Source organism: Mustelus asterias, chromosome 25 (genome assembly GCF_964213995.1).
Source record: "Mustelus asterias chromosome 25, sMusAst1.hap1.1, whole genome shotgun sequence".
In the NCBI taxonomy this organism is placed as follows: domain Eukaryota; kingdom Metazoa; phylum Chordata; class Chondrichthyes; order Carcharhiniformes; family Triakidae; genus Mustelus; species Mustelus asterias.
Genome location: NC_135825.1, coordinates 21803669 through 21830202, shown reverse-complemented (window position 1 = coordinate 21830202; position 26534 = coordinate 21803669). Strand labels below are relative to the sequence as shown.

Below are 26534 nucleotides of genomic sequence, written 5' to 3'. Positions count from 1 at the left end.
TGAGAGCAGGATACTGCTTACGAAAGTCAAAATCAGACGTGGTAAGAGAAGAGGTGATAAGGTTGGCGACAACCAAGCGACAATCGTAAGGCTTTGTGTGCTTATTTTCAGTGTTTGAAGCGATAATATTCTGTTGGGTACTGAGTAACTGAGTTCGTGTCAAAGCATTTAAGACAAAGGAAACCTGAAAGAAGAGGTACAAAACCTGGATTCTTTGTTAAAAGTGGAGTGGAAGCTTTGCTTGACAGGATAGTTGGAAAACCTGAAGGGGATTTTAATGCAAACAGCTGATGGAAAGCACTATTTGAAAGAGGATTTTCAAGTGTGTCCCCTTTGGGAGTGAAGTTTGGGAACGCTTATGTGACAAACAACTGGGGGAATGTGAGAAAAATCCACGGAAGATTGGTTCAGTGCTATTGGCCATTCGGTTCAGAGTGGGGTGTTATTTAGGAAAGTTATTTATGGAAGTTTCATACTTGTGAAAGCATGGAAATGTCCATATTTCATAATATTTTTTCTCATTTCTAAAGGCAATTAGCCGCCATGTGACTCTGTTCATCACATTTTCTAAAGAAAAGTAAAAGTTATGATCTTTTGAGCCAGAATTCCATTCCAGAAGTAACACCAATTGGAATCATAACACCATGATTCCAACCTCCAAATGACAGCTGTTGACCAATCAGAGGTCTGCAACTCTCAATTGCCATCAAAGCTACCAATAGTAGTAACGGCTGCCAGAGATAATGAAGGAAGGCCCATTTAAGGAGGATCCCTGCTGCACCCCTGGACACAGATGATAGGGGCCGGATGGGGGTTATGAGGTCAGTGGCAAGGCTTGGGCATAGAGTTTCAGCAGCACACCCCCTCCCCCTCCCCACCTGAGACAGCAGGAAAACCTGATGCTGTTTGCTGTGCACTGGACTTCCCTGAACTCCCTGAGTCAACTCTACCTTCTGGTTGGTTCAGGGAAAAATATTCCCATGTGGCTCCTTAATAAGCCCAATCCTGCCACCAGCAGGTGGGATTCTCACAGCAGGCCCTTCCTGCCCCCTGTTTAATTGGAGATAGTTTTCCTGATGCTGGGTGTCCTGTCCTATTCATCTCTCCCCAACCCATCCCCACTATCATGTCGCTCTGACATTCTGCATTAAATCGCAGCAAAATGTACCTACTTTCTGAATGGTGGGAGAGTAGGAGTTGTGAGGGAGCAAAGCATTTTAGACATCCACAGCTACTGAAAAATAGTGTACAAGAATCAAAACATAATCAGAATGGCTAATGAAAAGCTGTCCTGTATTTACAGGGTGCGGGAACTGCAAAGTGAAGAAGCAACCATTTCCACTTCCACAGCAATATCCATAGAACTTGGATGTGAACCAACACTACACGTCTATTCATTGAATGTGGCTCAATCATTTGGTACAGAGAAGCTGGACAGTTCCTTCACAAGATGGGGAAACATAACTTACGTTCACAGGATGGAACCTCACCATCCCAACCCTCAGTTGTACATTGCAGATAATCGCGACCCACCATTTTGTATCTAGAAAAAGAAAAACAAAACACCTACATGAGCAACATGAAAGTTAATTGAGGAAGTGTTAGTGCGGTGACCAGGTTAGAATTCTAAATGTCCAGAAAGAAATAAATCTATCAATATCGCAATAAAGTTTAAAAAATTGAGTTGGTGGGATTGGGTTAGCAAAATAACAAAGGAATGAAACAGAGATGTACAGTTGACGAAAAATAGTGTTGGCGAGAGCCCAAATAAAGTACAGTGCACGGGTGAAATATTGATGCACCCAGTTCACCTTAGCGCTGTTTTTTCTATATACATATGGCATTTTGCGGAACCAGTAAACATAAAGAGTTGTTGATCTCAGATCATGGGTCCAGGCATCACTGACACATTCAGAGTTTCTATCGTTGCATTAATATTCAAGCAGCATCATCCCTAGACTTCATCAGTCCAGAGGGTTTTTTGTTAAATATACAATTCAACACTAAATCGGAAGCCTCATTCAGACCTCACATGCAGTGCTGTTATGAGAAATGCGAAGAGCGAGGGATGGCTATCCAAAATTACATTAATAACAACAATAACATTTTACAATCTTTCACCAAACTATTTATACACTGAATACTCACCCAATGTCACAATAAAAAGTAACTTTATTTCCAACTGTCTGATTTGGTGCAGTAGAATATCCATTCAGAATCTCCCCTGGCTGACCGCAGTTTATCCCTGCACAGAAAATAAAATAAGAACAGATAGGATTGTTACAAAACTCCAAAATAATCAACAGGTTTTTCTTTGTAATATTCAAAATGAAGATGAACAGCCTCAACCAAATTGTCCACAATGTCAAGTTACCTAAAATCAGAATTTATTTTTCTGAATTATAGCAACACAAATACAAGACATTTTCTCAATCTGCAATATCTCACAACACATCTCGCTGTTTTCAAAAACACTTTGCGCTCAACAGCATCAATATTCACCAGCCAATCAAAATCATAATGTCAGGTATTCACCAACTTAATTAATGGAAGGAGACCAGAATCCAGGGAGGGGCAATAATATTTCGCTATCCATGTTCAGGCACAAAATATAATCAATTAAATACAGTTCATCGTTTCAACGGGGCTGGAAGTGACTTCAAAGTTCGATCCATCTCAGAAATTACTCCTTCCCTATTTCTGCTCTACCCACTGCACCACCACAAAAATCATACACCCAATGGGTGGGATTTTCCGGCCATGCTCGCCCCAAAACCAGAAAATCCCATCGAAGGTCAATGGACCTTTGCATGGTCATTCCCCCCCCGCCTTCCCCCCCATCTCCGCCCCCCCACCCCCGACCGTTTCCCCCCCCCCCCCCACCCCACCCACCTCATTCCCTTGGCGGGCAGAACGGGAACATCCCACCCTATGTTTTTTGTCACCTCATCACTTTCTATTACTTTCACTCACATATAAATTAGTTCAATGATTTCCCACTGGCTGCTCTAAAATAACCAATTCAGTGGGGCACATATTCAGTAGAATCTTCAAACAAGAATGGAAGAGGAAGAAAAGTTGGTCTGAGCATGATTTAAGTATGGATCATTCACAGCGATTGTATTTAACCTGCCACACCGCTTCCAATCCAGGATTTCCCAAAGCCCAAACTTCCAATTCCAGTCAGCTAAAATGACATTAAAATTGGAATCTCCTAAACTTCTCACGACACACCAAAACTCAAAGTTCCAATGCTCCCATGGGTGCCAGTGAAGAAGATTAAAATCTTTTGGAGGGAGCAGGAACAAATTGAAGAATGGTCATTTATTATTTCACACATTCACACATCTTTAGTGTTGTATCAGAGCACTGAATACTGTTCCCTCCCATTCTGAGATGTTGGAACTCAAAGCCAAAAGATGGCAAAATGCTGCAGTGTTATGACATGGATGGGAGGAGTGTGCAGTTCCTCGAGCTCCGCTATGCCACAGGGTTTTAGTTTAAAAGTTTAATTCATCCACCAAAGTGGACAATTATTTACCTTCACTGCTGTTACGCCCAGAATAAAAGAGATTGAACTCATCTTCTTTCAATAAATTCAGAATGATTGATTTGTATACACACATGCACACAGAAGCACATGCACATGCTGCTGGACCCGATGGATGTCTGAAGGTGCTCACCAATGGAGTTCAACATTGAGGAGAATAGAGTGATAGAACAATTCTTCTCATCTCAGTTGCTCAAGTTTCCAAATGCAGACAGGTTACACTCTGATAACGATTCTCTGGCTGCAGGTTGATAACCACAGGTGCAATTCATTGAAATGCAGTGAGGGAGAGTTTGGGTCACCTTCCTTCACAGAGTGTTCCCCAAAACACACTAATTTCAAAAACAGCAGCTCCAAAACTTAACATTTGTTTCTGCCTATTTTTTAACCATCAATTAAAGTGATTGCAATTCCAAACAAACAGCTCTTTCCCCTCAAGGTCAGGTGGTTGATTGGAAAAGGTAAGTCTGTTCCGAGCCCAAACTTGTGATCCATCTTTAAAAAAAAGACTAAAGGTCAACACGAAGCGTCCGGGTGATGAAATGTATTTCCATATCTTAAAACCAAAATCTAGTTTTGAAAGATTCTAATGGTAAGAAATTGTGTATGTCGATCAACATCACATAAGAATTCATTGAGAATAGATCAATTATTTATCACTAAAAAGCCAGTTAGTCACTTTACAAAACAGGAAAACGTAAACCTACGTTCACAGGATGGAACCTCGCCATCCCAACCCTCAGCCGTACATTGCCGATAATCCCTGCCCACAATGTTGTATCTAGAAAAAGAAACACAGACGACCTGTTAACAGAGTCAGGAAGGTTGATTGGAAATGTGTGACAATTTGTTGACCAACCAGAAGTGGGTTTCCTCCGGGTGCTCCGGTTTCCTCCCACAGTCCAAGATGTGCAGGTTAGATGGATTGACCCATGTTAAATTGCCCCTTAGTGTCCCAGAATCGGTAGCTTAGCATGCATTAGCAGGGTAAATGCATGGGGTTACGGGAATAGGCGCATGTTTGGGCCTGGGTGAGATGCTTTCTTAGAGAGTTGGTGCAGACTCATTGGGCTGAACGGCCTCATTCTGCACTGTATGGATTCAATGATACTGTTGTGTTGCTGCTTAAAAAAAGTTTGGTTCAGATTCCAGATAAAGTTCAGAGCACAGGTGGAGAATTGATGCATAAAGCTCACTTTTAATATAATTCACACATTTTAACGAAACAGCAGCCACCTGTGTCCACTGTTGATCCAACAAATTAACCTGATAAATCAGTAACACATTTAACATTTCTGTCTTTGCAATGAAACTCCTATTTCCACACTAACATCGCTCACTTTGATTAATATAAAGATTTTGTTTTAATTCACTAGTTGAACACTGAAATGGAAGCCCTACTCAGAGCTTGCACATTGTGAGGACTGAGTGTGATCAACAGAAATAATCCTGTTCAGAGTATTAACATAATATAATCCCTCACCAAAATTATTCACTGATTTATACACTGGCTACTCACCCAATGTCACAATAAAAAGTAACGTTATTTCCAACTGTCCAATTTGGTGCCTTAAAATACCCATTCGCGATTGCCCCAGGATTTCCACAGGTTATTGCTATACAGAAAATAAAACAAGAAAAAAGGGAGAAATGAGACAAAAACCCAAAATCACCAACAATATTTTTATTGTTTATCATAGATATTGATCACAAACATAAAATGCTACTACATAATTACCCAGAATATCAGGTCACGTTAAATTTGAATTTCAGTTATCGGAATTATGGCATTATAAATGCCCGGTTTTCTCTTTACTCACAATACCTCACACGAGTAACTAGTCCCTGTATTGAACAGCATCCATCATCACTTGCAATCCAAAACATAATAGCTGGGGTTTAATGCAGAATATGGGGCTCCCCCAACTGTTGGTGAACTGGTGGAAACCCTACGTCACTTCAATGGGAAGAGCCCGATGTGAATTTGGCCAGCGTTGGGCTTTCCCTATCAGAATGCTCCAGGTGTCTGGACATCCTGCCCCCAACATCTGCTGACCAATCAGAGGCCAGCAGCTCTCCATGCCAGCAACAGCACCAAGAGCAGTAGCTGCTGCTGGTAATGTACAAACCCAAGGATCCCTTTTCACAGATGATTGTTGATCACAGGGATGTTGCCAAGAAATCAGTGGCAAGGGCAGCACATTGTATTTCTGCAGCCCCCCCTTCCTGATGTCAGATTCCTCAACAAGAGACCCCCCAACTCCAAGGCAGCAGGCAATCCCACAAGTGTTTATTGGGGAGTCTTTTGGAGACACAGAAGAACCATGCGGCTCCCCTTAAATCACTGAGCCATCTCTGAATTCTGGTGGGTTCAGGGATAATCACTCTTAGGTATCTCACGAATGAGATCAATAAACATCACCCCACTGGCAGGTAAAATTCCTGACTCCAGTCCTTCCACCCACCACCTCTGAATTAGAAAAGTTTTCCCGACTCTGGCCCTCCTTGCTCATTCTTCTGTCCCCAACCTCCCCACCATCATGTCCACTCCAGCAGACTCCATTAAATCCCAGCCACTGTTCAGTATCCAGCTACTTTCAGAAGAGTAGGAGAGGAGGAGCCATGATTAAGCAAAGGTATTTAGATATCCATGTCCATGCGATAGTGAAAAGTAGTGCTCAAGATCCAAAACAAAATCAAAATGGTTACCAGAATGCTGTCCATTATTTTCAGGTTGTTGAAACTCACAAGTGAAGAAATGACCATATCCACTTCCATGCCATTAACTGCTCTAACTCAGCATCAACCCCACTAAAATCTTCCACCATCTTTTTTGGCACCTCATGAATATCTATTACATGCACCCGAGCATGAGCACAAATTGAAGCAACAATTTCTTATGAGCTGCATTCACATAACCAAGTCCCATGGGTCAAAAAGTCCAAACACAGATCTGGTTTGAATTAATAACAAAAATGAAAGAGGAACAGGAGGGAGCGTGAGCCTCATTTAAGTATCAATCTTTAACATTGATTGCTTTTTTCCTTTAACTTCCAATTCCAGCTTCTCGATCTCCCATGTCCCAACTTCACACTTCCCATCAGCCAAATTTCCACTAAAATTAGCACCGCCTAAACTTTCCATCATCCACCATAATACAGCCGTTTTCTCCAATACTGCAATTTGCAATGGGCAGAAAATCAAATTATTCTGGAAGGAGAACAATTGATTTCATTTCACATATTATATTCCTTAAATGCGTAATACTGAATCATAGCAATAAATATATTTTTGGCTCAGCCCAAAGGTCAGAGCTCCATGTTCGAAGATGTCAAAATTCTTCAGGGAAGAAAACTTGGATGTGAACTAAATCTGCAGGATAATCCACTGAATGTGGCTCAATCATTTAGTTAAGACAAATAATACAGTCATTTTACAAAAGAGGCAAATATAACTTACATTCACAGACTGGAACCTCACCATCCCATCCCTCAGTTGTACATTGCCGATAATCTCTACCCACAATTTTGTATCTAGAAAAAGAGAAACAAACCACCTATATTAGTAACAAGTTCATTCGGAAACTGGTATAGTTTGCTAGCCAAGTAACAAATTAATGTCCATGGAGGAAAAATCTATTCAACAATTGACAAACACTGTTAAATAAAACCAAGTGTGGGACAATGTCAGCAGAAAAATGAGTTGGAATCAAATAGAATTGTCGTGTTGCTTGAAAGAAAAGCTGGTCAGGCTCCATATTTATTATAATGTGAAGGAAGAACATTCATTCATCCTGCTCAGTTTGGAGGTAAATTACAATTAAATTTAAACATTTTGAGGAACTTGCAGATGCAGCCAGCCAGTGCCTATCTCTCTCTCTACTGCTATCATTCTTCAACAGGACATGGACATGACTGGCTGGGACAGGATTTCCTTTATTTCCCATTCCTAATTGCTCTAGAGAAAAGTGGTTTTGAGCCACCTTCTTAAACTGGGCTACTCCATGTGGCGTAGATACCCCTACAGTGCTTTTTTGGGAGGGGGTTCCAATATTTGATTCACCAACAGTAAAGGAACAGTGATATAATTCCAAATCAGGATGTTGCGTAGCTCGGAGTGGAACTTGCAGATGGTGGTGTTTCTATGCATCTGCTGTCCTTATCCTTTTTGGTGATAAGAGGTTGTGGGTTTGGAAAGTGCTGTCAAAGGAACCTTGATGAGTTGTTGCAATGCATCGTGTAGATGTTACACACTGCTGCCATTGTGTGCCAGTTGTGGGAGGGAGTTGATGTTGGAGGTGGTGGATGGGATGTCAATCAAGCAGATTGCTTTGTCCTCGATGGTGTTGAGATTCACGAGAGTATCTGCAGTCATCCAGGCAAGTGGAGAATATTCCATCACACTCCTGACTTGTGCCTTGTAGATGGTGGACAGGCTTTGGGCAGTCAGGAGATGATTTACTAACGGCAGGATTCGTTGCCTCTGACCTGTTCTTGTAGCCACAGCATTTACATGCCTAGTTCAGTTCCATTTCTGTTCAATGGTAACTCCATGGAAGTTGATGGTGGGGGATTCAATGATGGCAATGCCTTTGAATGTCAAAGGGAGATGGTTACATTCTTTTTCTTGGAGATGATTATTGCCTGTTACTTGTGTGGCATGAATGGTACTTAGCACTCATCAGCCTGTAGTTGCGAACCCCTCTAAGAGGTGAGGTTTCAAAGGGTCATATAACCTGTTCGGCCAATTGTGCCGAAGTGCACAAATCCTGGAGCTGAGCACAAGCTCTTCCAAACAGCCTGGAATCAAAGTAATAGATAGCATCTTTCTCACTCTCTGTATCTAGTTAATCCTGTTAATAAATAGATCTTTAGTTGCTCCACTTGGGGTCGCCGCTCTTTCCAAACAAAATACAGAATAAGCCTGAATGTTGTCCATGTTTTGCTGCATATAGGTATGGACTGATTCAGTATCTGAGGAATTGCGAATGATGCCGAACATTGTGCAATTATCAATGAATATCCCCACTTCTGACCTTATGATGGAAGGAAGGTCATTGATGAAGCTGAAAATGGTTGGCCCTAGGATACTACCCTGATGAACTCCTGCAGTGATGTCCTGGAGCAGAGATGATGGAACTTCAAGAACCAAAACCATCTTTCTTTGTAATCTAATCAGCAGGGAGTTTTCCTCTGATTCCCATTGACTCCAGTTTTGCTAGGGTTTCTAAATGCCACACTCAGTCAAATATGGCCTTGATGTCAAAGAAAGTCATTTCCACCACACCTCTGGAATTCAGCTCTTTTGTCCATGTTTGAACTAAGACTGTAATGAGATCAGCAGCTGATTGATCTTGGCATAACCCCTTCTGAGCATCAGTGAGCAGATTGTTTCTGAGTAAGTGCTGCTTGATAGCACTGTTGATGACCCCTTCCATCACTGATTGCTGATGATCGAGAGTAGACTGATGAGCTGGTAATTGGTCAGGTTGGATTTGTCCTGATTCTTTGTGGGCAATTTTTCACATTGCCGGGTTGATGCCAGCAATGTAACTGAACTGGAACAGGTTGTGTAAGGATCCTGCTAGTTCTGAAGCACAAGGCTTCAGCACTATTGCTGGAATGTTGTCAGGGTCCATGGCCTTTGCAGTATCCAGTCCCTTCAGATGTTTCTTGATATCATGTGGAGTGAATCAAATTGACTGAAGGTTGCTGGGCACATCTGGCTGAAGATTGTTGCAAATGTTTCAGCCTTGTCTTTTGCACTGATGCGCTGGGCTCCCCCATCATTGAGGATATTTGTGGAGCCTCCTCCTCCAGTGAGTTGTTTAATTGTCCACCGCCATTCACAGCTAAGTGTGGCAGGACTGCCGAGCTTAGATCTGATCTACTGGTTGTGGGATCACTTAGCTCTGTCTCTCTCATGTTGCTTTCGCTGCTTGGCATGCAAGGAGTCCTGTGTTATAGCTTCACCAAGTTGACAGCTCATTTTATGTCGGGCCACAAGATTATAGATTGTAGTTGTATACAATTCTGCTGTTGATGATGACTCATAGTGCCACATGACTATCCAATTTTGAGTTGCTAGATCTGTTAGAAATCTATCCCATTGGTAGCGCCACACAACATGATAGAGGATTAACTCACAGTGAAAGCGTGTCTTCATCTCCACAAGGACTGTGCTGTGGTCACTCATACCAATACTGTCCGGGACAGATAAATCTGTAACAGGTACACTGACGAGGGTGAGGTCAAGTAGGTTTTTCTCTCTTGTTGGTTCCCCCAGCACTTGCTGCAGACCCATCTGGCAGTAATGTCCTTAAGGACTCAGCCAGTCCAGTCAGTAGTGGGGTGCTACTGAGCCACTCCTGATGATGGACATTGAAATCACCACCACCCACAGTTCTCCAAGTGCGGTTGAACATGGAGTACTGATTCACCAGCTCAAGTAGTAATCAGCAGGAGGATTGCCAAGGCTTCAGTCATTACATTTTCTATTTTTCCATTAATATTCCAAAGCCGGTACAAATAGCCTTGACTGTGATCAGTTTAAAGACTTTTTTAAAAATTGCCAGTTCAACACTAAATTGGAAACCGCACTCAGAGCTCACATTGAGAGCAGTTATCAGAAATGTGAAGGAGAAATGGTCATTTCAAATTATTTTGTGATTAAATATTAAAATAGCACCGTCTTTTACCAAAATTATTCAGTAATTTACATCGAGAATCCTCACCCAACATCACAGTAAAAGGTAACTTTATTTCCAGTTGTCTCATTCGGTTCAATATAATATCCATTCAGAATCTCCCCAGGATCACCACAGTCTAATGCTACACAGAAAATAGAAACGGGAAAAGTAGAAATGTTATAAAACTCCAAAATTCCAACTGTTCTTTCATCACAATTCAGGTCTTTAACATGAAGATAATAAGCTACTAAACAATTGCAGAGAATATCAAGTTACCTTAACTTTGGAATCCAAGTTTCATAATGGTTAATAGAATGTGGTCCTCTATTGCGAGGGAGTTAGAACTTGCCCACCATCGAGGTGCTAATCACACAAATCCAACTCTGCTGGACAGGACATGGGATTTGTGCACCTGATACCAGACTCTTGAAGCAACTACTCTACTCGGAATGCTGTTGAGGCAGGAGACTCCCAGTAGGAAAATTGAATCACTTTAGGGATGGCTTCAAAGCATCACCGAAGAAGTCAAACACACACATAGACTTATGGAAGTCCTTGGCTTGTGACCGACCAAAATCGAGGAGGTTCATTTGGGACTGAAAACACTGAGAGACTTTGTCTGGAACACGTGCTGTCGAATAGGGCTTAAACTAGATTGGCAAGAGGGTGGGAACCTGAAGGCAGATGCGAATAGGACAAATTCAGAGCAGGAAGCGAGACAGAAATTAGCGAGTGACTCTGAAAGACAAGAAGCAACGGTTAAAAAGTGTACAGCACAGGAATTTGACAGTGTTTAACGGTATATATGCAAATGCAAGCAGAATGGGAAATTAAGCCGATGCACGGAGGGCACAGATAGACACATAAAAACATAATATCGCTGTAACAAAAACTGGCCTAAAGAGGAGCAAAAATGGGAGCTCAACATCCCTGGATATAGAATTTTCAGGCAGATAGGGAGGGGGGGGGGGGGGGGGGGGGGGGGAGTAACAAAGGTAGGTATTATATTTTAAGGAATCACTTACAGCTGTGAGGAGAGATGATATAATAAATGAATCATCAAATGAGGCCACATGGTTTGAGCTCAGAATTGAAAAAGGGGCAGCAACTACTAGGATTGTATGCTGGACCCCCAATAGCGAGGGGGAGATAGAAGAGCAAATGTGTCGGAGCAAATCTCTAAGTGCATAAACAATAAGACAGTAATCGGTTGGAGACTTCAATACCCAAATATCAACTGGGATACAAACAGTGTGAAAGGCACAGAGCGCACACCATTCTTGAACTGCATTCAAGAGAACCTTTTTAGCCAGGACATAACAAGCCCAGTGAGATGATGTGCAGTTCTAGATTTAGCCTTAGGAAATGAAGCAGGGCAACTGGATGAAGTAGCAGTGGGGGACCATTTTGGAGATAGTGACCATAATACAGTTAGATTAAACATCATTATGGAAAAGGACAAAGGCAGAGGAGGAGTAAAAGTTCTAAATTGAGGGAAGACAAACTTTACAAAGCTGAGAAGTGACCTGGCAAAAGTGAACTGGTTACAGCTACTAAAGGAAAATCAATGAAAAATCAGTGGGAGGCATTCAAAAGTGAAATTCTACAGGTGCAGTGTCCCCTCAAAGAAAAGGGGCAGAGACCCCAGTTATGCAGAAGCATATGGGTAGGATAAAGCAGAAAAAGAAAGCTTATGACAATCACAAACAAATTTAATACTGTAGAAAATCTAGAGGAGTGTAGAACGTACAGAGGTGAAGTGAAAAAAGACATTAGGAAAACAAAGGGGGGATATGAAAAATATTGGTGGGTAAAATCAAAGAAACGCCAAAGATGCTTTATCAGTACATTAAGAGTAAGAGGATAACCAAGAGCCTATCTGACAGAAGATGTGGGCAGGGTTCTCAATGAGTACTTTATCTCTGCCTTCGCAAAGGAAAGGGAGGATGCAGGCATTCTATTTAAAGAGGAACGTGAAATATTAGATTCAGGAAGTACAATAAGGCAGGAAGTACTGGAGGGACTGTCAACCTTGAAGGTGGCTAAATCACCAGGGCCAGATCGATTGTATTCCAGGCTGTTAAAGGACGCCAGGGAGGAAATAGCAGATGCCCCAAGGATCATTTCCCAATCTTCATTAGATACAGGTGAGATACCGGAGGACTGGAGGTCTACGAGCGTGGCATCATCACTTAAAAAGGGTGCGAGGTATTGGCCAAATAATTCAAGGCCAGTCAGCCTGACTTCAATGCTAGGCAAATTATTGGAATAAATTCTGAGAGGCAGGATAAACCGTCACTTAGACAGGAAGAGATTTATCAGGTGTGGTCAGCACAGTTTTGTTAGGTTAATGTTGCGTCATACTAATTTACCAATTTTTTGAGGAAGTAACGAGGGAGATTAATGAGGATAAGGCAGTGGATGTTGTCTACATGGATTTTGGAAAGACATTTGACAAGATCCCACATGACAGACTGGTCAGAAAAGTAAAAGCCCATGGGATACAAGGGAATCATAGAATACTACTGTGCAGAAGGGGGCGATTTGGGCCATCAAGTCTGCACAGACCACAGTCCCACCCAGGCCCTATTCCCGTAACCCCACACATTTACCCTGCTAATCCCCTGACACTAGGGTCAATTTTGCATGGCCAATCAACCTAACCCGCACATCTTTGGACTGTGGGAGGAAACCGGAGCACCCAGAGTAAAACAAAGAAAAAAATGGGGAGAATGTGCAAACTCCATACAAACAGTGATCCGAGGCCGGAATTGAACCCAGGTCCCTAACACTGCGAGGCACCAGTGCTAACCACTGTGCCAACGTGCCACCCTGTGGCGAGTTGGATACAAAATTGGCTTGGTGGCAGGAAACAAAGGGTAATGGTCGATGGATGATTTTACGAATGGAAACCAGTTTCCAATGGCGTTCCACTGGGTTCAGCATTGGGTCTCCTGTATTTGTGGTATATATTAATGATTTGAACTTAAATGTGGGAGGTATGATTGGAAAATTTGCAGATGACACAAAAGTTGCCCATGTGGTTGATAGTGAAGAGAATTGCTGTCAACTCCAGAATGATAACTTGGCTGATTGGGTGGAAAAGTGACAAATAGAATTCAGTCCAGCGGAAGTGAGAGATCTTGCAGTGCATGTCCACATGTCCCTGAAGATAGCATGATAGGTGGATAAAGTGGTAAAAAAAACATTTGTAATGCTTTCCTTTACTGGATGTTGTATAGAATACAAATGTAGGGATTAGGGATGTAATGCTGGAACTGTATAAAATGCTGGTTAGGTCACAACTGGAATTTTGTGTACAGTTCTGGATGTCACATACAGGAAAGACCTAATTGCTCTGGAGGGAATGCAAAGGAGATTGACAAGAATGTTACTGGGGTAGAAGGATTAGAGGGACACAAGGAAAAATTTCTTCGCCCAGAGGGTGGTGGATGTCTGGAATTTGCTGTCTGGTTTGATGATGGAGGCAGAAACTCTCAGCTCATTTAAGAGGAACTGGATCTGGAGCTGAATCTGCAAGGCTCCTATTTATCAACTACAGTTCAGCCTGCAACACCATTATTCCTACAAAACTCATCTCCAAACTCCATGGCCTGGGGCTCGGCTCCTCCCTCTGTGACTGGATCCTGAACTTCCTAACCCGCAGACCGCAATCAGTAAGGATAGGTAACAACACCTACTCCACAATCATCCTCAACACCGGTGCCCCACAAGGCTGTATTCTCAGCCCCCTACTATACTCCTTATACACCTATGACTGTGTGGCCAAATTCCCCTCCAACTCGATTCTCAAGTTTGCTGATGACATCACCATAGTGGGTCGGAGCTCAAACAAAGACAAAACAGAGTACAGGAATGAGATAGAGAATCTGGTGAACTGGTGCGATGACAATAATCTCTCCCTCAATGTCAACAAAATGAAGGAGATAGTCATCGACTTCAAGAAGCTTGGTGGAGGACATGCCCATGTCTACATCAATGGGACGAAGTAGAAATGGTTGAGAGCTTTTCGTTTTTAGGTGTCCAGATCATCAACAACCTGTCCTCGTCCCCCCATGCCGACACTATAGTTAAGAAAGCCCATCAATGCCTCTACTTTCTCAGAAGAAATTTGGCATGTCCACTGTGACTCTCATCAACTTTTACAGGATGCACCATAGAAAGCATTCTTTCTGGTTGTACTACAGCTTGGTATAGCTCTTGGTCTGTGCAAGACGGCAAGAAGCTACAAAGTAGTTTGTGAACGAAGCCCAGTCCATCACTCAAACCAGCCTCTCCACCCATTGGGCCCGATTTTACCAAACGGGCGCGAAATGGCGGTAAAGTTGGGCGTCGGGCCTATGCCGCGATCCGCACCCGATTCCTAGCGGATCGTGCCTTTACCAACGGCCGATTCGGGCGCCGTTCCGGTGCGCGCCCAAATCGGCCGGCGCGACGATTTAAACACATTTGCATGCATTTAAATCGACTTAATGAAGCACGCGCCCAACTTTACCATCAATTCCCCCTTTACCAGCGTTCGGCCCAATTCGCGTCCGCGCCTTTACCGACCTGATAAATAAAAGTCCAACTTGTACTTTTATTTGGCAGGGGAATCGCCGAGGCACAACCTTCGCGGACACCCCCTCTAACCACCCCGGCAGACACCCCCCCCCCCCGCCTCCCCCTGGGATCGGACCGCTCTGGGAGGCCAACCCCACCCCACCCCCCCCCGATCAGACCCCTCTGGGAGGCAGGCCCTCCCCGGCAGAGCACACCCCTAACCTACCTCGATCGTGGTCTCCCTCCACCATCCTTCCCGCTCACCTTCAGTCCTTCGACAGCCTGCAGCACGTTCCTGGACAGTGACTTCGAGCCACGGCTGAAGTGACCGGGCTTCACACAGGTCCGCTGGCGTCTGGCGGAGGAGGGGGGGCGGGTCCAGTTGGAACTCTGGTGGGGGGGGGGGATGAGTAGAGGGGGCGGGCCCACATCACCCTCTTGGAGGGGGCGGGGGGGGTGGGAGGGGAGAGGGTGTGACTTATCATCCCCGGGGGGGGGGGGTGACCGATCATCCCTGGGGGGGGGAGGGGGTGTGACGGATCATCCCCGGGGGGGGGGGGGGGGGGAGCGGGGGTGTGACCGATCATCCCCTGGCGGGTTGGGGGTGTGTGGCATATCATCCCCTGGGGGGTGGGACCCCCCCGACCAGTGAATGAGACGTCACACCCCCTCTCCATGCCCCCCCCCAGGGAATGAGATGTCACATCCCCTCTCCTCCCGCCACCCCGGGAATGAGACGTCACACCCCCTCTCTCTCTCTCTCTCCCCCCCCCCCCCCCAGGGAATGATCAGTCACACCTCCTCTCCCCCCCCCCACCAGGGAATGATAAGTCACACCCCCTCCCCCCCCTCCCACCCCACCCTCCCTCCCCCCCCCTCCCCCGACCAGAGGATGAACAGCAGAGAGGCTCTCTCCGCTTTCTGCTTTTTGTTTTGCGCCCGGGCGCGTTCTGTCAGATTCTTCCCAAACTGCGCATGCGCAGTTCGGCGCTCCGACAGATGCAAATGCGCTAGGCCCCGCCCACTAGACCCGCGCCGAAAAAAGGCGTATGGGGGCGCTGGAGCGCGGCTGCCGGGCGCGGGTCTGATCTACGGCCGCACCCGGCACTTAGTCCCGATTTGGTAATATCGGCCCCATTGACACTGGTCTACACATCCCGCTGCCTCAGAAAATCAGCCAGCATAATTAAGGACCCCACGCACTCTGGACATTCTCTCTTCCACCTTCTTCCATCAGGAAAAAGATACAAAAGTCTGAGGACACGTATCAACCAACTCAAGATTAGCTTCTTCCCTGCTGCCATCAGACTTTTGAATGGACCTACCTTGCATTAAGTTGATCTTTCTCTACATCCTAGCCATAACGGTAACACTACATTCGGCATCTCTCCTTTTCTTCTCTATGAATGGTATGCTTTGGCTGTATAGCACGCAAGAAACAATACTTTTCACTGTATGCTAATACATGTGACAATAATAAATCAAATTCAAATCAAATCAAAACTTTTCCTTTTTCTGTAACTTTCCCTTGCTTGGTCAAAACTACAATTTACTGCCAGCTTGAACACCACTAAAGTTAGCAGCTCCTAACCTGCCAATTACCCAACGAAACTCAGCTCCTTGCTTCAACACTAACACTTGCAGTTGGGCAGAGGATTAAAGTCTTCTGTAACAAACAGGAGTGATTTGGTGAATGGCCATTTCTCATTTCATGAATTATTTTCCTTTACTATGCAATGTTGAATCAAAACATTGAATGACTATTTCCTCCCCCATTCCATGAAGACAGAACTCCAAGCTAGAGGATGTCAGGGAAGAAAACTTGGATGTGACTCAAATCTCCAAGACAATACAATTGTCAAGGAAGGTAAATCCGACACTTTACAAAAGAGGGAAATCTAACTTACGTTCACAGGATGGAACCGCACCATCCCAACCCTCAGCTGTACATTCCCGATAGTCTCGACCCAGCATTTTGTATCTAGAGAAAGACAAACAAATTATGTGTCATTAGACATTGAAAGGTTAACTAGAAAAGTGTTTCAGTGCGCTGGCCATGTCAGAATTCTAAGTATATTGTGGAAAAATATATTCAACTATCAAAAACGTGTGCTAATAAATAAAACAATCAAAAATCAAACATGTTCCCAAATTATTCTTCATCTGCCAAATTTTTGTCCAGTACCTTAATGTATCTATATCCTATTGCAAAACTAACTTAGCGGAGCAGTGATCTATTTGATCATTTGCTGACTTAATGCTCACTAGAGTGTTGTCAGAAATGTGAAGAATGAGAGATGGGGAGCCATCTAAAATTGCCTTCTCCTTAACATTAAAATAACGTAGACCTTGACCAGAATAATCCAGTAATTTATATAGTGAATACTCACCCAATGTCACAATAAAAAGTAACTTTACTTCCAAATGTTTTATTTGGTGCCCTATAATATCCACTGAGAATCTCTCCAGGCATGCCACAGGTTATTGCTAGAGAGAAAATCAAATGAGAAGAGATAGAATTATGACAAAATTGCAAATTCTCCAAGAGTTATTTTGTCCTTGCAATTCCCTGTGTTTAACATGAGGATGAATTTCCAGAACAAAATTGTCCACAATCTCAAATCAACCCAACTTTGGAATTCATTTCTAGAATTATATGGATGGGATTTTCTCTGGCATGTTTCACAGTAGCAGAGGCAGTCCATATTGGCTGGTGGTTGGATCTTCTGGCCCCGCTATTGTCAACGGGGTTTCCTATTGCACCCCCTCCGCCGGGGAACCCATGGTGGAGGCTCATCTGTGGTGGGACCAGCAAAATATATGCAGGACTTTGTCGGGATTTTCCGAGCCACCGCTCCCCATGGTGGATTTTCCAGGACTAGAGATGGCATGCCATTGGTGACTGGCGGAGTCTTCTGGTCCCGCTGAAGTTAGGGCCATTTGCATTGCTTACCGGCTGCTCCGCCGGTGATTACCACCATGGCAGGTTGTCGTCTGTCGGACCAAAGGTCCTGCCAGTGGGAAGGGCCGGAAAAGCCCAGCCTTTGGCTCGACCTGCAGTACTTAACAGCATCAGGTCTCTATCTTCAGCGGCCCTGTATTATCTTTCCTTAATCTTCACCTACTTAATAAATGGTGAGAGCCTAGGAGTTATGGAATAGCAGAGAGACTGTGTGCAGAATTCACTGAAGACTAGCGCAAAGGTACAAAATATAAATCAACGTTGTTAATTCAGTTTTGCCCATTATTTCAAGAGTGTTGGAAATCAAAAGTGAGGCTTTGACTCCAAGGTCTCTCATCCGTCTCAAAGATCATTATTTCCACTTCCATAGCTTTGTCCGCTCTACATCCGCACCACCACTACCAATATATTCTGTCATGTGCCTGTCACGTCATCAATATCCATTACTTTCACTAACCATACTTCTATGCAACAATTTACTATTGGCTGCACTACCACCACTATACAGTGAGGCACAGGGTCAGTAGGATTTTAAATAAGAATGAAGGAGGAAGAGAATTGGGAATGTGTATGATTTAAGTATGGATCAGTAATATCAATTGTTCTTTTTCTTCACCTTCCAGTTGCTCCTCCAAATCTCCCATGGTCCAAACTACCAGTATCAATGGCACAGTGGTTAGCACTGCTGCCTCACAGTTCCAGGAACCCGGGTTCGATTCCTGTCTTGGGTCACTGTCTGTGCGGAGTCCGCACGTTTTCCCCATGTCTGCGTAGGTTTCCTTTAGGTGCTCCGGTTTCCTCCCTCAGTCCAAAAGACATGCTGGTGCATTGGCCATGCTAAATTCTCCCTCAGTGCACCAAGCAGTCGCTGGAGTGTGACGACTAGGGGATTTTCACAGTAACTTCATTGCAATGTTAATGTAAGCCCATTTGTGACTAATAAACCCGGGTCCCTGGAACTGTGATTTTTTTAGTTCCTGTCAGCTCAAACCCCATTGAAGTTAGCAACTCCAAACTTCCCATCACCCACCAGAATTCAGCTCCTTGCTCCAACACTGGGGAGAACATTGAAGTTCTCTGAAAGGAAAGGATTGATTTGATGAATGACTATTGCTCATTTTACAAGTGCTGTTCTTTTAATATGCAATGCTGAATCAAAGCATTGAATAACTATCTCTTCCCATTCCAAGAAGTCAGAACTTCCAGTTGGAGGATGCCAAAATACTGCACGGTGGGAATATTGGATGTGAAGCAACATTACAAGACAATTCATTGAAAGTGGCTCAATCATTTGCTACAATCGAGTCAGTTACAAAGCAGCAACACATCACTTACGTTCACAGGATGGAACTTTGTCTTCCCATCCTGCAGCTGTACATTGGCGATAATCTCTCCCCACCATTTTGTATCTAGAAAAAGAGAAGCAAGCCACCTGTATCAGGGATGTGAACTCTAATTGGAAGAATGTTACATTATGCTGTCTAGGTAAGACTTCCAAAGGTCCAATTCTAAAAGAACTTAAAAAAAACATGGGGCAAAGTTAGCAGAATAATGAACAAATCCAGTTATGCACATCTCACTTTGACGAAGATACAGGGTGTGATCTTAACAGCCGTTCACGCCACACTCCCGCTGCAGCAGGGTCGGAGAATTTAGCGACCAACTAATCTCCATTCACTGTGGTGGGATGGGAAAATCCCGCTGGTCTGAATGGTGATAAGATTACAACCTTAGAATATAATTTAAACATATTGAGATTTCCCTCTTTAATAAAGTGTCAGATTTACCTTCCTTGACAATTGTATCGTCTTGGAGATTTGATTCACATCCAAATACACACATTGATGATCTGAGATTATGAACGGAATTTATGCTAGGTGATGTGGATGTGGCTTGCTGGCAGGAGAGCCTGCAAGAGCCCCGTGCCACCTCGTATGGAGGATTTCCAGCCTTCTCAATACCAGTCAGGCACTTAAGTGTCCAGTGGTAGGCAAACCCCAGGATCATGGACCCTGGGGATTGCCCGCACAGAAAGCCCGCATTCCGCCAGGGCTGCCATTCAGTCAGAGTCCATCCGCTCTTTATTGCAGGCAGCTCCACCAGGAGTGATGACAGCACCCATCAATGCACCCACCACAGACCCAAAATCAGTGGGATTCTAGGCCACAGGTGAGTGGGGGTAGAATGGAGGTCATGGAGAAGAGTTTGCTGGCTGTGGGGACCAGCTGGTTCTGACAAAAGAGGAGGGGGTGGCTCTCAGGGGCCCCACCACTACATTCTACACCCCCCCCCCTCCACCTTACCAGTGCCAGAAGCCTCCATCAAACATTGAGGGCTCCCACCCTGGGTGCCCACAAGCAAACATGACAGTCGGCTTTTCGGGCTTCCCAAGCGTTGATGATTACCCTGTCCTGTGGTGGCGAGATGATGACCTCAATTGGCATTGGATCAGAAGGCTGTCCAGAAGCTTCCCCCCTCGGACTTCACTGGGCAGAGGCAGAAAGGTGGTTGGAACCCCATCCACTATCCTCTGCCCGATTAAAAACCCGCCTTCAAATGGACCTCAGTCAGTGCATTAAATTCTCTGGATCTGGGGATGATGAACACATTCAGCATTTCCATCTTTGCATTAATATTCCAATCCAAGCACTAACATTTCTCACCATGATCGTTATAAAGATTTATTTTCCAAATTTGAAATTCAACACTAAATTAGAAGCCTTGCTCAGAGCTCACTTGTCGGGCTATGATCAGAAGTGTGAAGAAAGGGATGGGCAGTCATTGGAAATTGTCTTAATCATGACATTTAAATCCTTCACCAATATTGTTCAGTAATTTACAAAGTGAATACTCACCCAACGGCACAATAATAAGTAGCTATATTTCCAACGGTCTTGTTTGGTGCCCTATAATATCCATGCTGAATCTCTCCAGGGTTACCACAGGTTATTGCTACACAGAAAGAAAAAATCAAATGAAAAAGGCAGAGATGTAACAAAATTCCAAGATGTCGAACTATCTTATTCATTGTAATTCACAGATACGTAATGTAAAGATGAATAGTGACAACAAAATTACCCACACTGTCGAATTACCCTAACTTTGGAATTTATTTTTTCAAAATTGTGGCAATATAAATGCAAGACTTTCCCTCTGACTGCAATACTTCACATCAACAGGTCCCCCTCTGTCTTCAAGAGCACTCCATAGTGATCTGCATCAATCTTCACCAGCAATCCAAAAATTAGGACCAGGTTTTCCCACTTGACCCAGGGCCAACCTACAAGCGAATGGCCTTCAGAAATGGTGGGTGGGAACCAATTGTGGGTCTCCCGCCCCCTTCCCGTTGCCTGCAATTTTGAAGTGTATCAGATAATCACGGAATCACAGATTACTACAGTGCAGAAGAGGCCCTTCAGCCCATCGAGTCTGCACCGCGCATGAAAGGCCCTGACCTGCCCACCTAATCCCACTTGCCAGCACTTGGCCCATAGCCTTGAATGTTATGGCATGCCAAGTACTCAGCCAGGTACTTTTTAAAGGATGCGAGGCATCCCGCCTCCACCTCCCTCCCAGGCAGCGCATTCCAGACCGTCACCACCCTCTGGGTAAAAAGGTTTTTCCTCAAATCACCCCCAAACCTCCCCCCCTCACTTTTAACTCGTGTCCCCTCGTAATTGATCCTTCAACTAAGGGGAACAGCTGCTCCCTATCCACCCTGTCCATACCCCTCATAATCTTGAACACCTCAATCAGGTCGCCCCTCAGTCTTCTCTGCTCCAATGAAAACAACCCAAGCCTATCCAACCTCTCTTTATAACTTAAATGTTCCATCCCAGGCAGCATCCTGGTAAATCTCTTCTGCACCCCCTCCAGTGCGTTCACGTCCGCGGCGACCAGAACTGCACACAGTACTCCAGCTGTGGCCTCACCAAAGTTCTCACCTTGGCGTGTTTGTCCATAGATCTCTGAAGGCGGAAAGGCAGGTAAATAGGGTGGTGAAAAAGGCATATGGCACACTCGCCTTTATCAATCGGGGTATAGGTTACAAAAGCAGAGAGGCCATGATGGCCTCTCTGCTTTTGTAACCTATACCCCGATTGATAAAGGCGAGTGTGCCATATGCCTTTTCACCACCCTATTTACCTGCCTTTCCGCCTTCAGAGATCTATGGACAAACACGCCAAGGTCCCTTTGTTCTTTGGAACTTTCCAGTGTCAGACCTTTCATAATATACTTCCTTGTTAAATTCCAAAGTGCATCAACTCACATTTTTCAGGGTTAAATTCCATCTGCCACTTATCCGCCCATTTGACCAGCTCATCTATATCTTGCTGTAACCCAAGACATTTAATCTCACTGTTAACCATCCGTCCAATCTTTGTGTCATTGGCAAACTTACTGCATAGTCATCCGTGTCATTTATATTAATAACGAACAATAGGGAGCCCAGCATGTATCCCTGTGGTATGCAAGGGATAAGGGTGCATCTTGTGAACCCGATGTCATTGTTGCCAACAGTACCGATATTGTTGGGTCCATTGTGATTTTTGGACAATTCAGACACAACAGCCAGAATTCTCTGGCCATTCATGCCGATGGGTTTCTCCGGTCCCGCTGATAGCACACCCCCACCCATAGGTTGATGTCAATGGGAATTCCCATCAACAGCGGCAGGCGAGACCAGAGATTCCCGCCACTAGCAAACAATGCACTGCCTCCAGCCAGTGGGAAACATGCAGCTGGGAGACCGGAGAATCTTGCCCAGAATTCCCGTCCCCACAACCACCACAATTTAATGGAGTCAGGCCGGCTTCTGAAAGGCATGGTGGTTCACAACAGCTCAGGAGGTGCCGTGAGCCATGGGGAATCCTGTTCTTGGGTCAGGCAGCTTTTGACAGGTAAGTTCAAAAAGTATTGCCAAATTCGCATGTCATAATGAGATGCTGAGTATGTTTTCAATGCAGTAATTGACTATAGGACATTTTTTCTTGAAAGGTAAGTGACCGTTAAATTGATCAGCATTGTGAAAGTGGGGACGTCTTTAGATGCATTTGAGTACAATATCCAGTGGATAAAATGCACTTCAACATGAACAATATTGAAATTCAGATTTAAATGTGTCAACAGTACACTGTGTTTAAATCTTTTCATGCAGCCTGATGTTCAGGCTTTGAAGCCATGGAATGGATGGCTAAGCTCTTGAAATTAGTTCAAAGACTTCAATATATTCAGCACTGGAATTTTTTGGCACAGTTGTTCAATGGAACTTCATTATGAATGCTTGGTTGAACTCATAACCCAATAATTGATTCAGCTCAGCAGCGGTTGTTGACACAGCTATCAAGAGGACTGTGAGCTTTGTTATATCTATAGATTTCTGACCACTTAATAGGTTAATATGTTTCAACTGTAAGATGAATGACTGTTTATTTTTGACAGGTTTATGACCACTTAATAGGATTATTTCTAAAGAGAATTTTAAATGACTGTTTGTTTTGACCAGCTTGTGAGCATATCAAATACTTCCCAATGTTATTATATGGCTCATGAGTTATGCAGAAGTTGGATGCTGGGTGAATGGGATTGGAGGACATGGAAGTTTGGGGGATACGCAGGGGGCATGGTGTGGGGACAGTGAGGGAGGTTATGGTGACAAGGGCTAATAGGAAGTATGGGTTGAATATGGGATGGGGCAAAAGGGGCACGTGGGTGAAGAAGCAGAGGGGTATGGAGGGGAGATGAATGGGGGCACGTGAGGGTTAGGGCCTAAAACTCATTAATAGAATTGGGATGATGTCTCAGCACAAGGAGAAAGGCATTCTAATCTGCCTCCATCAGTATCTGCTCACCTACATGTCTGCCTCGAGCCTGCTTCAAGAGGAGGCAGCTCTGAATCCAACCCATCCCCACCTCCGGAATAGTGTGAGTGAACAATGCCTGACAGGAAGCGGGATTGTGATGTCAGGAAATCTCCTGATTTAAGATTTCCATCTCAAATGGGAAAATCTGGCCCACAATGTTCAGCATCCACCTGGTTGCTAAATGGTGAGAGACTTGGAGCTGTGAAGAAGCAAAGATATCTAGGTGTCTAAGTCCCTAAGTCACTGAAAACCAAAGGCATGGGTACATCACATAACCAATTCCATTATTTTAAAGATATTGGAAATCAAAAGTGACAAAGTGACATCAAAGACTCTCATCCATCTCATAGATCGCAGGCATGATTTGCCAAAAAAAACTAAGTGCCCAACGGGCAGGAATACGGGGGTTTTGACCACCCGTCTTTTGGGCGAGCTTACTTGAATGAATTTACAGCACTCTGAGCATCAGAGAGGCCATCGGGGGATTCACGCTGGTAGGGGAGGGGGCGGAGCCTCATCCCACCTGAGAAGACTAACATGCATGTTAAATTGCATGTCATCATAGCAACTTGGACCGTAACACACCAAACGTTCCAACACATGCCAAAACTCAGCTGCTTGTCCCAACACTGCCATCTGCAGGATGGTGGAAGATTAACATCCTCTGGAAGAAGCAGAATCGATTTGATGAGTGATAGAACATAGAACATAGAACATTACAGCGCAGAACAGGCCCTTCGGCCCACGATGTTGCACCGACCAGTTAAAAAAAAAAACTGTGACCCTCCAACCTAAACCAATTTCTTTTCGTCCATGAACCTATCTACGGATCTCTTAAACGCCCCCAAACTAGGCGCATTTACTACTGATGCTGGCAGGGCATTCCAATCCCTCACCACCCTCTGGGTAAAGAACCTACCCCTGACATCGGTTCTATAACTACCCCCCCTCAATTTAAAGCCATGCCCCCTCGTGCTGGATTTCTCCATCAGAGGAAAAAGGCTATCACTATCCACCCTATCTAAACCTCTAATCATCTTATATGTTTCAATAAGATCCCCTCTTAGCCGCCGCCTTTCCAGCGAAAACAATCCCAAATCCCTCAGCCTCTCCTCATAGGATCTCCCCTCCATACCAGGCAACATCCTGGTAAACCTCCTCTGCACCCTCTCCAAAGCCTCCACATCCTTCCTGTAATGTGGGGACCAGAACTGCACACAGTACTCCAAGTGCGGCCGCACCAGAGTTGTGTACAGTTGCAACATAACGCTACGACTCCTAAATTCAATCCCCCTACCAATAAACGCCAAGACACCATATGCCTTCTTAACAACCTTATCTACTTGATTCCCAACTTTCAGGGATCTATGCACACATACACCTAGATCCCTCTGCTCCTCCACACTATTCAAAGTCCTCCCGTTAGCCCTATACTCAACACATCTGTTATTCCTACCAAAGTGAATTACCTCACACTTCTCCGCATTAAACTCCATCCGCCACCTCTCGGCCCAACTTTGCAACCTGTCTAAGTCTTCCTGCAAACTACGACACCCTTCCTCACTGTCTACCACACCACCGACTTTGGTGTCATCAGCAAATTTGCTAATCCACCCAACTATACCCTCATCCAGATCATTAATAAATATTACAAACAGCAGTGGCCCCAAAACAGATCCCTGAGGTACACCACTTGTAACCGCACTCCATGATGAATATTTACTATCAACCACCACCCTCTGTTTCCTATCCGCTAGCCAATTCCTGATCCAATTTCCTAGATCACCCCCAATCCCATACATCTGCATTTTCTGCAGAAGCCTACCATGGTGAACCTTATCAAACGCCTTACTAAAATCCATATATACCACGTCCACTGCCTTGCCCCCATCCACCTCCTTGGTCACTTTCTCAAAAAACTCAATAAGGTTAGTAAGGCACGACCTACCTGCCACAAAACCATGCTGACTATCACCTATCAATTCATTACTCTCCAAATAACTATAAATCCTATCCCTTATAATTTTTTCCAACATCTTGCCGACAACAGAAGTGAGACTCACCGGTCTATAATTCCCGGGGAAGTCTCTGTTCCCCTTCTTAAACAATGGGACAACATTCGCTAACCTCCAATCTTCTGGTACTATACCAGAGGCCAACGACGACCTGAAGATCAGAGCCAGAGGCTCTGCAATCACTTCTCTTGCCTCCCAGAGAATCCTTGGATAAATCCCATCCGGACCAGGGGATTTATCTATTTTCAGACCCTCCAGAATATCCTGCACATCCTCCTTATCAACTGTAATACTGTCTATTCTACTCCCTTGCAACCCAGTGTCCTCCTCAGCTATATTCATGTCCCCTTGCGTGAACACCGAAGAGAAATATTGGTTCAATGCTTCACCAATCTCCTCCGGTTCCACACATAACTTCCCTCTGCCATCTATAACTGGCCCTAAACTTGCCCTAACCAACCTTCTGTTCTTGACATACCTATAGAACGCCTTAGGATTCTCTTTAACCCTATCCGCCAAAGTCTTCTCATGTCCCCTTTTAGCCCTTCTAAGCTCGCTCTTCAACTCCCTCTTAGCCAATCTAAAGCTTTCTAGTGCACTACCCGAGTGCTCACGTCTCATCCGAACATAAGCCTCCTTTTTCTTTTTAACCAACAAAGAAACTTTTTTGGTGCACCACGGTTCCCTAGCCCTACCAATTCCTCCTTGCCTGACAGGGACATACCTATCACAGACTCGCAGTAGCTGCTCCTTGAAAAAACTCCACATGTCGGACGTTCCCAGTCCCTGTAATCTCCTAGTCCAACCTATGTTTCCTAATTCTCTCCTAATAGCCTCATAATTACCCTTCCCCCAGCTAAAACCACTGGCCCGAGGTTCATGCCTATCCCTT

The 26534-nt window shown here is 44.5% G+C and overlaps 1 protein-coding gene across 1 annotated transcript in view; it reads right to left on the bottom strand.

Moving 5' to 3' along the window:
• Window positions 1-26534, bottom strand: part of LOC144511735 (sushi, von Willebrand factor type A, EGF and pentraxin domain-containing protein 1-like) — a 94355-nt gene that overhangs the window by 42872 nt on the left and 24949 nt on the right. Inside the window, exons 8-15 of the mRNA XM_078241960.1 lie at window positions 20619-20715; window positions 16709-16782; window positions 10284-10380; window positions 7010-7083; window positions 5070-5166; window positions 4258-4331; window positions 2149-2245; window positions 1470-1543 (exon numbers count right to left, since the gene is read on the bottom strand). Coding sequence (XP_078098086.1) covers window positions 1470-1543; window positions 2149-2245; window positions 4258-4331; window positions 5070-5166; window positions 7010-7083; window positions 10284-10380; window positions 16709-16782; window positions 20619-20715 — 684 coding nt within the window. The remainder of the gene's footprint in view (window positions 1-1469; window positions 1544-2148; window positions 2246-4257; window positions 4332-5069; window positions 5167-7009; window positions 7084-10283; window positions 10381-16708; window positions 16783-20618; window positions 20716-26534) is intronic.